At 41.1% G+C, this 13,769-nt stretch overlaps 1 protein-coding gene across 1 annotated transcript; it reads left to right on the plus strand.

The window, feature by feature from the left end:
* The first annotated feature begins 11,970 nt into the window (after positions 1–11,970).
* On the plus strand, positions 11,971–13,508 carry LOC118483325 (probable E3 ubiquitin-protein ligase RHY1A). The gene is made up of 4 exons (XM_035979006.1): positions 11,971–12,093; positions 12,167–12,376; positions 12,572–12,744; positions 12,959–13,508. The coding sequence occupies exons 2-4, from the start codon at positions 12,179–12,181 to the stop codon at positions 13,296–13,298; spliced, it is 711 nt and encodes a 236-aa protein (XP_035834899.1). The 5' UTR covers positions 11,971–12,093; positions 12,167–12,178; the 3' UTR covers positions 13,299–13,508.
* The last annotated feature ends 261 nt before the right edge of the window (positions 13,509–13,769 follow it).

Below are 13,769 nucleotides of genomic sequence, written 5' to 3' on the forward strand. Positions count from 1 at the left end.
TTAACCAAATATGGCCTCTGTACCATGGTTGACAAATTGTCATAAAAGACGATTATATAATAATCTCCTGAATAAAATTTTGTTATCTTCTGTAACAGATTCAAGTTACAATGGCGGATCCCAACGGAGAGAATAGCCATACTAATGAAGATGACTACGACAATACGCCAGTGCATTTGACAGGCGCACAACTGAAGGCTCTGATTGACAATGCTGTTCAGGCAGCTCTTGATCGTCAATATACTGAGTCCCAAGGCAGAACCGTGTCAAAACCACTCTCTAAACCAAAGACACACTCCAAACCACCCTCTCAACCCAAGAAAGATGACGACAAACACTCGTCCACTGAGAACAGCGTTCATCGCGATAGAGAATATACTGATGCATCAAACGCTAAGGGATGCACTTACAAATACTTTGTATCTTGTAAGCCCCGGGAATTTACAGGGGAAAAAGGTGCTGTTGATTGTATCACCTGGCTAGACGAGATGGACACTATTGTGGACATCAGCGGGTGTGCAGCAAGGGATGTGGTGAAGTATGTGTCCCAGTCTTTTAAGGGCGAGGCCCTGGCATGGTGGAGGGCGTTGGTGCAGGCATCTGGTAAGTCTGCTTTGTACAAGATGACATGGGAGGAATTTATTGCTCTCATTAAGGAAAACTACTGCCCTCAGCATGAGGTTGAGAAGATCGAGGCTGACTTTGTGTCACTGGTGATGACGAACCTGGACTGCCAGACGTATTTGACGAGTTTCAATACCATGTCTCGTCTGGTCCCATACCTTGTGACACCAGAACCCCGAAGAATCGCCCGTTTTATTGGGGGCTTGGAGCCCGCAATAAAGGCGAGTGTAAAGGCCTCTCGACCGACGACCTTCAGGTCAGTTACTGACCTCTCCTTGTCTCTCACCTTAGACGCTGTCCGTCTGAGGACACTAAGGAACAAGGAGGCTGAGAAAAGAAAACGTGAGGATGATACCTCACGAAGATCAGGGAAGAAGCACCGTGGAAACGGTGAAGGCAAAAGAGGGTCGGAGGCGAAGAAGGATGGGCAAGCTGGCGAAAGGCCCAACTGCAAAATCTGCAAGAAACCCCACTCTGGGAAGTGCAGATTTGCATCAAATTCACAGTCGCAATCAAAGACTCCTTCCTGTGGACTATGCAAGTCCAAGGATCATAAGACTGTGGAGTGCAAAAAGATCAAGGATGCAACCTGCTATGGTTGTAACGAAAAGGGGCACATCAAGAGTAACTGCCCTAAGTATGCCAAGAAGGCGGAAGAGACAAAGAAGTCAAATGCGAGAGTTTTTCGCATGGATGCAAAGGAAGCGGTCCAGAACGACAACGTGCTTACAGGTACTTTTCTCGTAAATAATATATTTGCAAGAGTACTATTCGATTCTGGCGCCGATAAATCCTTTGTAGACCAGAAATTTTGCCAACTACTAAATATGCCTATCAAAACCCTTGATATGAAATACGAAGTAGAGTTAGCAGACGGCACGATAGAAACCGTCTCAACTGTTCTAGAAGGATGTGAAATGTCCATTAGGAACCATTCTTTTCCTTTATCTCTATTTCCCTTCAAATTAGCGGGTTTTGACATTGTGCTAGGCATGGACTGGTTATCCCATAACCAGGCCCAAATCATTTGCGGCAAGAGGCAGATAGTTTTAAAGACTCCGAGTGGTGAATCGCTTACCATTCGAGGAGATACGCAGTACGGGTTACCCGAGGACGTATCTATGCTCAAAGCTTCAAGGTGTTTGAACAGAGGCTGCGTAATTTACATGGCTCAGCTAATAATAGAAGAACCTAAGCCGAAGATCGAAGATCTTCCTGTCATTTCTGAATACCCCGAGGTTTTTCCTGAAGAACTACCTGGCTTGCCACCAGATAGACAAGTGGAGTTCAGAATAGACATTATTCCTGGAGCAGCTCCGATGGCAAGAGCACCTTACAGGCTAGCTCCAACGGAAATGAAAGAACTGAGGACCCAGTTGGATGAACTGCTGGCGAAAGGTTTTATCAGACCTAGTTCATCTCCCTGGGGAGCACCAGTCCTATTTGTAAAGAAGAAGGACGGATCGATGCGGTTGTGCATCGACTACCGAGAGCTAAACAAAGTTACCATAAAGAACAGATATCCTTTGCCGAGGATCGATGATCTGTTCGACCAGCTGCAAGGAGCAAGCTATTTCTCGAAAATCGACTTGAGGTCGGGTTATCATCAGCTAAGGGTCAGAGATGAGGATGTACATAAGACAGCATTTAGGACTCGCTATGGTCATTACGAGTTCCTAGTGATGCCTTTTGGGCTCACAAATGCACCGGCTGCGTTCATGGATCTCATGAATCGCGTCTGCAAACCGTATTTGGACAAATTTGTCATAGTCTTCATCGACGATATCCTTATATATTCCAAGAACCAAGCAGACCACGAGAAGCACCTCCGTTGCATTCTCGAATTACTACAGCGTGAGAAACTCTACGCCAAATTCTCGAAATGTGAATTCTGGCTAAGAGAGGTTCAGTTTTTAGGGCACGTTGTGAGTGAACGTGGTATCCAAGTGGATCCCGCGAAGGTAGAGGCAGTCATGAACTGGCAAGAGCCAAAGACGCCTACCGAAATCCGTAGTTTCCTGGGGTTAGCAGGATACTACAGGAGGTTTATTGAAAAATTTTCGAGGATTGTTGCGCCCTTGACTTCCCTAACCAAGAAGAAAGAAAAATTTATTTGGGGCCCAAAGCAGCAAGAGTCCTTCGAAGTACTGAAGCAAAAGCTAAGCAACGCACCTGTGTTGACACTACCTGAAGGTACAGATGAATTCGTAGTTTACTGCGATGCATCACACACAGGCATGGGGTGTGTGCTTATGCAGAAGGGCATGGTGATTGCCTATGCTTCAAGACAATTAAAGGTGCACGAAAAGAATTACACCACCCACGATTTGGAGTTGGGTGCCATTGTATTTGCACTGAAATTATGGAGGTATTACCTTTATGGTATCAAGTTCGTGATTTATTCTGATCACAAAAGCCTCCAGCACCTGTTCAACCAGAAGGAGTTGAACATGAGGCAGCGTCGTTGGATGGAAACCTTGAATGACTATGATTGCGAGATCAGGTACCATCCCGGCAAAGTGAATGTGGTCGCTGATGCCTTAAGCAGGAAAGAAAGGGTAAAACCTATTCGAATCAATGCCAAGAGCATTGAGGTCAAGAACAATTTAATCGAAAGCATATTAGCTGCACAGCGAGAGGCTGTGTTGGAAGCTAATTATCCTAATGAAAAGTTAGGAGTAACTGAGGAGCAGTTGACTCTTAGCAAGGATGGAATCTTGAGGCTGAACGGACGTATATGGGTTCCGATTTATGGAGGACTACGAGATGTTGTTCTCCAGGAAGCCCATAGTTCCAAATACTCAGTCCATCCTGGTGCTGACAAGATGTATCAAGATTTAAAGGCAAATTATTGGTGGATAGGCTTGAAAAAGTCTGTAGCCGCCCATGTAGCAAAGTGCTTGACTTGTGCTCAAGTCAAAGCCGAGCACCAAAAGCCGTCTGGCTTGCTACAACAGCCTGAGCTTCCCGAGTGGAAGTGGGAATGCGTAACTATGGACTTCATAGCCAAGTTACCCAAAACCAGGAAAGGAAACGATACAATATGGGTCATAGTTGATAGGCTGACAAAATCAGCTCATTTTCTACCCATCAAGGAGACGTATAGCTCCGATATGTTAGCCCAACTTTATGTTGATAAGATTGTAGCCTTACACGGCATACCTGTGACTATTATCTCGGACAGGGATACCAGGTACACGTCTCATTTCTGGAAGAGTTTCCAGCAATCTTTGGGCACGCGTTTAAACTTTTGTACGGCTTACCATCCACAGACGGACGGTCAAAGTGAGCGTACTATCCAAACGCTTGAAGACATGCTTCGTGCATGTGCGATCGATTTAGGTGGTAACTGGGATAAGAATCTACCCCTGATCGAATTCTCCTACAATAATAGCTACCACACCAGCATAAAGGCTGCGCCTTTCGAGGCATTATACGGTAGGAAATGTAGATCGCCTGTTTGTTGGGCGGAAGTAGGAGAGGTCCAATTATCAGGACCAGAGATTGTTTTCCAGACAACGGACAAGATTGTTCAGATCCGGGAACGTCTCAAGGCTACCCGCGATAGGCAGAAGAGTTACGCTGATCCAAAACGTAAGGATCTTCACTTCGAAGTAGGTGAAAAAGTGTTGCTTAAGGTATCACCCTGGAAGGGGTGATGCGTTTCGGCAAGAAGGGCAAACTGAGTCCGAGATACATAGGACCTTTTGAGGTCATTGAACGGGTCGGGTCAGTTGCCTATAAGTTGAACTTGCCTGAAGAGCTCAATGGAATTCACAATGTGTTCCACATCTGCAATCTCAAAAAGTGCTTCGCCGATGAATCGTTGGTGATTCCACACACAGATGTGCATATAGATGAGAGCTTAAAGTTTATAGAAAAACCTTTGTCGATTGAAGATCGACAGGTGAAGAAACTTCGAAGAAAGCACGTACCGATTGTAAAGGTCAAATGGGATGCTCGTAGAGGTCCCGAGTATACGTGGGAAGTCGAAGACACAATGAAAGAAAAGTACCCCTATTTATTTGAGTAAATCTCGGGTCGAGATTTATTTTAAGGGGGTGAGGATGTAACACCTCGAAATTTTTGCGTCCAGTAATGTGTTAACACGTGTCACTTGTTTACACGTGGCATTGATATGAAGTAAAGGACTAATTTTGACAAACCTTGAAAGTATATAAGTTCGAGGGTTATAAATGTCAACAAGGGTAAATATACTGAATAGTAACCCTAAATAACGCTTGTACCTTCAAACGAATAAATCATAGATCGTACGAAAGCGAAACGCGGAAGAAAGTGAGAGATTACGAGCTACAGGGGTTAACTGTGTCAACATGTTTAATTATACCTCTGAGTGACCCTTTAACGTTCCCAAGGCTTCGTAACAGTATTATACGCTCACTAGAATATACTGTATAAATTCCGCGAAGTTCCGTCTTAAAACGAGAGAGTTATACTCGAATTCGTAAGAGAAGGGTTAAAAGCGTCAATAATGAAAGTTAAGGCTTTCTGAATAATTAATAAACTAATCGGGGACTTTATAATGCGGGTAAATAACACGAGGCCCCTATCGGTAAATAACCGAGGGCCAAACCGCAAAGTTACCCCTTCAAACCCGAAAGGTCAGGTAAATCATTACAAAAGATTTCGTTATTAATTACCATATTCTGATAATCATTACAAAGGATTTTAAAAATCTGAAAAATAAGCCTCTCGCGACCCGCGTTAAGTAATGGCCTAAGTGTAGGCGGGTCGCGAGCCTCCTAAATTACGCGCCTGATATTTGAATATCAGGCGACCCGCATTAAACATACATGGGACTTCCATGCGGGTCGCGTGGGACGCCCAGATGCAGAAAGTTGTAACTACTTGCCTTTTGGAGCCTTTGAACGATCAAACACCAATGAATGAGGCATGGGCACCCTACACTTGACCCATATCACTTAGGGACACCTGCCCATGATCCATGATCAAATGTAGACTGAGTTGTGATGATCTTAGGTGCTTTCTTTGGCTATAAATAGCAAACTTATGTGCATAACATTCACACAACTCAAACATACATCTCTGATCATTCTAAAGAGCTCCCAAGCACCCTTCTCTGCTCTATAGACAAGAAACAACTTCTGTGAGTCGTTCACAATCAATATGGTCTTGCATTTCCATAGTTTTAGCCTATAAACACAACAGTCGTAACTAACGGTTGTCATTACAATAACTTGCAAATGGTTCAGTCTTAGGACGAATCAAAAGTGGTTTTGAGTTGGTAACTATGTGGGTAATAAACCTCTAAAAGGGTTCCCCCTGATCACCACTCTAACTATGTCAAATATCGAGTCAAACGTGCGGTTAAAAAGTCAACAGAAAGCTATTTTAGCGATTTATGCACAATCTGTAATGTACATACTAAGAAACCTGTTTTGACACTCATAAAACATGATATTAAGTATATAAACTTGTTTGCGCTCGTTTGAATCGACCATTTGCTATATTGAACCGGTTCGGAGCCGAATGTCACAAAAGTTTGACTTTTGTTTTGACTTCAGTTCTGACCCGTTTTAGTGAGGTATAGATATACCTTAGGACTCTCTTAGGACCAGGTTACATGATGGTATAAACCTCTGTGATCGGTTCATGAGTTATCCGAGTCTTTTACGCATTTCCGTTAATCGCCTAAAAGTTGACCGTAACGCCATTTTGAAAATAAAACGAGTATTTCGGACACGTGAACGGACCAGAACCTTGCTTATTAAATTATAAGCATGTCCTTAAAGTTTCACGTCAATCCAAGGTCTAGAATGAGAGTTATGCTAAATGGCGCATTTAAAGTAAACTTTAGTAATTAACGGCGCAATTAGCATAACACCTACCTAAACCAAGATTTCGTCACCAAAACTTTTACCCACTGTATTAAAATAATATTTTGGGAATTTTAAAGATTTCTAATGATTTTTACCTCGCTCATAACCTGCGGTTATGGCTACGGTTCGGTAAATACCGAATATGCCCTTTTCGGCCAAAACATGAGTTCTACAAGGTCTTTTGACCCGATTCCAGTTGCTACTGATTTTAAATAATAAGTAAAGTATTTTAGACTTTATAAACTGTTCGGGAAACTCAGATTTCCTGTAGAACTCGAAAGGCCCTTTAAAAGTTTTTAAAATGACCGAAAAACCCCTACGGGGCGTAATATTAACTTAAACTCGTTACGGGCATCACGGAAGGTATCCTACTGATACCACAACCTCTTTAAGGCATATTGACTTAGGAAATAAGCGTACGACTCTCATGGTTAACCGTTTCGCCTATTGCGCGCACGGTTCGGCTTATGAAACTAGTTTTCATAAATTAGCCGATACGGGTCAAATAATATTATTTGAACCCCAAATTCCAGAGTGTGAACCATAAACCTATTTAAAACAAGTCTCTGAACTTGTTGGGTCAGAATCACACTCCATTCTCGGTTTTCGCCTTTTCGCGCGATTAAACCGTATCTATATACATATATATATATATATCGGAACCAACCGGTCTAGGCTACGGCCATTATAAAAGACTCGTTAGGATTCTAAGAGGTTAATTAAAACCTTCGTTCCAGATTAGGAGCCCCAGTAAAAGTTATCGGTGATTTAATCCAAATTAAGGAAATATACTTGCAAAGGTAAATACTTTAACTTATTTCCCCTATATGGGCTTGGGTTACGGTATGTTAATACCGCTTGATTGAGCATTGTATTCTTCCATCGCTTAGGTGGTTAATTAAATAATATGATCGGCTCATTTAAACAGTTTTGTTTCTTAAAAGCCTTTGGGGGGTTTAATGACCGTTGTCCCGGATATCCTTGGCATCATTTTACGAAATGGCCACGACCATCGACATCCCGGTGTAGGCGTACACCCGGTATATATTGTCGACATTAAATTAAAAGACGTAGCCGTTGGTTTTTATACTACGGTTTTACGCAATGTGGTGTGTCTATAAATCTTTAACCCAGCACGACCCGGGCTACTGAACGCATAAAAGAACATGTAAAACGTTCACAAGATTTTATTATAATTTTCCCAAGTTATAAAAGAGTTTGTGCCTTGTGCATTCAAATCAATTTTAAATAAACATTTTCAAATGTGTCAGTTGAATGTATTTACCAGTGTAAACTGACGTATTTTCCCCAAAAAGATTAAATGCAGGTACTATACGTAATGGGCTGGTATAGGCGTCCTAAGCATCGTACATAGTCTCGCAAACTCGATGCTGCATCTGAATGAACAATATTTATTACTTTTGATCCGCTGTGGATATATTCAACTTCTGTAATACATTTGATATTACAACCAGAGGTTGAAGTTTATATATTTATCTTTAAGCTTCCACTGTGCATTATATAATTGTGTGGTTTGACTATATTGTTGCCAACATCGTCACGGTAATCCCCCACCGGGCCCACCGGTGAGACACGTGGAAATCGGGGTGTGACATTATAGGCTGAACAGAAGGCTGGGCACGGCCCCGTGTCCGCTGGACACGCCCCCGTGCCTGTCTGACACTCTCTCCCTTCATTAATTGTAATTCGCAATTACAATTAATGCGCCTGCTGTACTTTCGCCACGCCCCCGTGCTCACTGGACACGGCCCCGTGGTGGGCAATAGAAGCTTCTATAGGTTTGTCTTTTCTGCTGCTTCTTGGGCACGGCCCCGTGCTGGCTGAGCACGGGGCGTGTTCAGTCTTCTGACTTCTCTTTTCTGCTTGGGAAGATGCCGTTGAGGGGTCGGGCAATCCACTTTTGTTCCTTTTCTTGTATTTATGTTAGATTTAGCTGTCTTTGTGCTTCTTTTGTGAATTTGAGCTCATTTTATCCTGAAAATACAAAAGGAAGACAAAAACACTCTTTTTCCAACATTAGTACTTAAAAAGGGTCAGTTTTATGCCTCAATTGATGTAATTTATATGTTGCATGCTAGGGCTAATGATATAGGTCTGGGGTTTAATACCATCCCATATCCGTTGGCTCTTTTAAAACTAATTAAGGCATCGACATTGGAGAAACAAACCTCACCAAAGGATGGAGGTAGGTAAAATTTTAAACAAGCGAAAATCAATCTACCATTGCTTGATGCTCTAATAAAGGTTCCTGCTCATGTTGAATGCTTGAAAGAGTTAAGCACCGAAAACGGCACAACAAACTACCTGAACCGGTTGATTTGATATCTCATGTTAGTGTCGTTTTATCGACTGCCCTCCCCCAAAAAGCTCAAGATCCCGGAGATCCTCTTATTCCAATCTAAATTGGTAAATTTAAAATTAAGAGGGCACTCCTAGATCTTGGAGCTTGTGTAAGCATCTTGCCCGGGAGTCTGTACGACCAATATGATTTTGGTCCTTTGAAAAAGTTTGACACCCTCGTGGTGTTGGCCGATCAGACTCCCACGCATCCAAGGGGGATGGTGGAAGATGTGATGGTTAGGGTTGTGGTGGATGGTTATGGAGAATGGATTGGTGGAATAATGGGGATTAGGGTTAGGAAGTGAAAATGGATGATCAATTCGGTTGAAGATGGATGTCATTGATGAATTAGAATTGAGGTTAAGGGTGTTCTTAGCTCCAAGATGAGGTTCAAAACTTCAAAAACACGTAACTCCTGCAGAAATGGTCAAAACAATCAATATAACCCACCCCTAAAAGTTGGAAATCAAAATTTTAAAATACCCTATTCCATACCCTTAGCCTAGCCTCGTTAGAACCCTTTTAAAGACCTTTTGACTTGTGCTTAGTATTTGTGTTCGGTGGTGGAAAATGATTGAGTTGCAAGCCTATGCGGGTGCGTGTTCTAATCGGTTTGAGTGATTACATCAAAAGTGCTAATGCATCATCGATTAGCTAACTTTTAAACCGAGTGGAGAGAACATTGTGAGGGATGTGTATGATTTGTGAGTTTCAAGGGTGGGTTAATCTTGGATAACCATTTTTATGTGATTAGTCACTTTACCGCTAAAAATTTTGAAAATTGTAAGAATCATGAACCGGGTACGACATTAGACCTTAGCTTACGTCTCAAGAATGGGAAGTGTATTTTTCGTTCGACCCACATGAAAGTGAAAAACAGATTTGCTTGAGGGCAAGCAAAATACAAGTGTGGGGATGTGATGCGTGGTCGAATACGGGTGTTTCTTTATGCTTAAGTGTATGTTTTTACATAACTTTTAGTTTCGAATAGCCTGCTTTTGATTGGAATTGTGTTTTACAGGTCTAACGGAGTTTAAGGAGCTATTCGGGAGCTATACGGAGCATCGAGATGGAAAACAGGTCAACCGGGAGAAAGAAATAGGAAAAATAGAAATCCAAGGTTAGAGGGGTCGTCGCCGACGCCCTCCAGATAGTTCCGTCAGCCAAATTGTTGCGTAAGCAGTAGATTAGTGCGTCAGAAGAATCTGAGACAACCACTGGCCGTCGGCGACGCCCCTCCTATGTTCCAAACGCAAAATTGGAGTTTGAAACCATATCTTGGAGCTAAGAACTCAAAACCCTTCATCCCCAATCCATCCAATCATCATCGAATCATCCGAATTCACCGTCGAATCGCATTCCACAACCTTAATCACCATCCATCCTCCGATCCGTTCATCACTATCATGCATCCTAACCCTAATCACCATTTTCACTGTTTCAAAGCTTCAAGATGTTTGTGTTCAAGTTCTAATCATCCGGTGATCGCGTTCATTTAACTATGAGCGGCTAATTCTTGCGGGTTTCACCCCTTTGTAGGTTTTTGTAAGTTTCTAGGGTTTAAACATTGCTTTTAAGATTTGATTTGTGACAAGTTATGATTTGATTTTGAAACTTATGATAATTTTCTTGCATTTGTTTTGTATTCGTAAATGCTCGAGTGAAGATTAAATTTGACTTTGCAAAATGTTTATGTGAAATCATGCCTTGTCTGGGTTAGAGTTTACATGTTCTTGGTAACGAAGTGCATCGCGGTCCGTCGTTTATGACGTCGATAGCTCTTGGCACCTAAGCCACGCGACACTAAATTCGATAATCATATTTGCAAATTGCAATTGAATTGAATCTAAAACGTTTAGAAACCCTAGGACTTCAATTACCGAACCGGATGTAAACCTTGTTTTCCAAAATATTGTCTTAAACCATTCATCAAGTTTTAGTTCAATTGTTCAAGTTTTTAGTAGTTAAGTAATCAAGTTTTAGTTCAATTGTTCAAGTTTTTAGGTGTAACGAGCATAATCGTCTAATGTACAAGTATAAAGCATGTATAATGGTGTTTAAAACATTGATTTTGAGTATGAACATGTAAACAAGTCTAAAATGTGTAACATAATTATGAATAACATAGTTGAGTTTCATTATGATCAATAGTCTACTGTTATTTTTCTACATGTTTATTCATGTTACTTTAATATTTTCAAGTGTTTGTTTACTGCATTTAGGTGTGTCCAAGTTGGGGGTAGTAAGTTTATTTCATTTCCTTTGTTTGTAAGGCTATCTAAAGCCATATGGTCGTTGTTGGAGTTTATGAATGATGAATGTTAAATCTGTAATTTCCATCTCGAGTTCTTCTAGTACCTTATCCTTGTTTCTTCGGCCAACGATTAAAATAAATTGTTGGAACCACATCATATACATCTTTCTTTCGCACGTCAGGGTCAAGTTCTTTAGAGATAACTTTTTGTGAGGAGCAAATATAACATCATACAGAGTACCCCCATCGTTTCTCCATTTATGCCAACAACTCTTTGACCTTTCAATTCGTCATAGGAACACCCATTCGTTAAAAACATCAAAAACCCATCCAATAAGGAAACAAAAAAACGCTGCCATATCACCATCACCTTTTACATCGAAACCCCCCTCTCAGCCCCACCATCTGCCGCATACCCACCTTTTTCTTTATTTTTTTCATGTTTGTGAGAAAATATGGATAGAAAAAATGAGCTCAAAAAATGAAATCCACAATTGGTAAAAATGAATGAGGTAGAAAAATGAGAAAAAATGAATGCTAAAAATACCTTATTTGTATATGCTCTTAGTGTTATGAGTTATGACACGGAGTCCGTGCCACCAGAGGGTTCATGACCTTTCTGCTTGGGCCCATTGGTCCAGACGAGTGATCCGGTTCAGGTGCCTATTCTTAGTGGCCCAGATATATGTGATGGTCCGGACCAGTGGTACATGTGAACAATATGAGGGCTGGACCGGCTGGTTACCTCTTCAAAGTTCAACGCGGAAGCTCTTTTTCAACTGAATATATGTGGGCTGTTGGAGTGTACGAAGCCCAAGCCCAAGCCCATTTGAAACTCCACTCCGTCAACCGCCACGTTATCCTGTATTGATGGGTCAGTTGCGTCAAAATTCAATTCAAAAACAATAAATAAATTCCAAAAGTAAATCTACTTTTTCCCCTTTCTATTCGCCTTTACCAAAAAATCAACAAATTTTCAGACAATCTTCACAGGTTATACATCCTGAAACTCAAATTCAAATTTCTGTAATTTCACAATATTTTCTGATAATTTCCTTCTAATTAGGTATTCTATTGAATGTCGAAGCTATTGCACAGCAGAAGAATACGATTTGGTGCTCGAAACGACGTCGTAGACGATACAGCTTTAGATTCCTCTCTAGCTGACGGAAATTCCTACCGCCGTAGCGCCACCACCCACCGTCGCCATCATCACCGCCACGATCTCGGTGGCTGCAACCCTCCCTCACGGCGTCTCCACCGCCTTCACCTCTCAGTAATTCCAATTTACTATTTATTTATTCAATTTATTTAATTACTGTTTTTAATTCAGTTCTTTTATTAGTATATAGTAATATGTTTACAGTAAAACTGTTGGTGTTAGATATAGATTATAGATACATGATGTTCAGTTAATAATAATTCTAGGGTTTCGTAATTTTTTTAGTAAGGTTGAATTTGTGATTGACAGGAACATGAAGAAGGTGTTAATCAACCTCACTCTGGTAGCATAATAAATTCAGAAGATTTCAGAAGCATACATCGATGGGGGGCAACGGAGAACGATAGGCTTCCCGGAGTTGTATTACTTGCAAGGGAAAGACTTGTTGAAAGATTGAGAGGTGTTAATATCTCACAAAACAGGTATCAATATCATGTTTCTCAATTTACGCTGCAAAAACGTGTGCACTTGTAACTTTTCTTATATATTATGTGATGCATGAATTAGGTGGTTATCTGTTGAGCGCGTAGTTCTTTACTTAGAATTGGTTCTGTATTTGACGCGTCGGTTATGTTATTGGTAGTTGCTAATATTGTTATTATTGGGTATGTTTGTTTGTATTGGTTTTACTTGCAGGCAAAACACTAGGTCTTCTTTCAGCATCCATCAAGATGACTTCTCATTTAACAGTCTGCCAATGTCATCAATGACAAAAATGCTCCCACCTGGACTGTCTAAACATGAATTGAATCGTTTACAATTGACGGTTTTTAACGAAGGAAACAACGAAACTTCAAGTGCATCGAGGGAGTGTAGTATTTGTCTTGAAGGTTTTGAGCATGGTGATGAGCTTATAAACCTGGCTTGCATGCACCGATTCCATTGCTCCTGCTTGTTTCCATGGATTGAGGTATGTGGGGCCTGCCCAAACTGTAGGAAAGACATAGTTGTAACTAGTGATAACCCTGTTTCTTGACTATAATGCCTCCTAACCTACACGCGGAGTTGTTTGTATGAGTGTATTTAACATAAACTTAGTGTAGTTTGTAAGATTTAAGTAAATGAAACAGAGATCTTGGTGGTGTTTGTAATACATGTTGAAGGAATAGTTGTATTAATGTCACTTGTACTAAACTCACAAGGGTTTCATTTAAAGAAAATCAGGAAAGTAGTCATAAGATATGAATACTTTTGTGTAGACCTGGTACACTAAGGGGTTGTTTGTTTACCTTTTAATGAGGCTTTTAATGGTTCAGACCTCTTACTGGTTCAGCACTTAATGGTTCATGCTATTTGTTTCACAAGCAGATGTCTAAATGGTTAAGACCTCTAATCTGAATTGGCCAGGCATTTGTCTCTGAATGGTTAAGCATTATACTGGCTCTTAATGGTTCAGACTTCAGACCTTCTTACTGGTTCAGCACTTAATGGTTCAGATATCTTACTG

Source organism: Helianthus annuus, chromosome 10, assembly GCF_002127325.2.
Source record: "Helianthus annuus cultivar XRQ/B chromosome 10, HanXRQr2.0-SUNRISE, whole genome shotgun sequence".
In the NCBI taxonomy this organism is placed as follows: Eukaryota; Viridiplantae; Streptophyta; class Magnoliopsida; order Asterales; family Asteraceae; genus Helianthus; species Helianthus annuus.

Excerpts from the sequence above, each read along its gene's own strand:
- LOC118483325 (XM_035979006.1), top strand. The coding sequence starts at position 12,179 with ATGTCGAAGCTATTGCACAGCAGAAGAATACGATTTGGTGCTCGAAAC. Across the intron at positions 12,377-12,571 it reads TCCACCGCCTTCACCTCTCA|GAACATGAAGAAGGTGTTAA; the intron begins GTAATTCCAATT and ends TGTGATTGACAG. Across the intron at positions 12,745-12,958 it reads GTTAATATCTCACAAAACAG|GCAAAACACTAGGTCTTCTT; the intron begins GTATCAATATCA and ends TTTTACTTGCAG.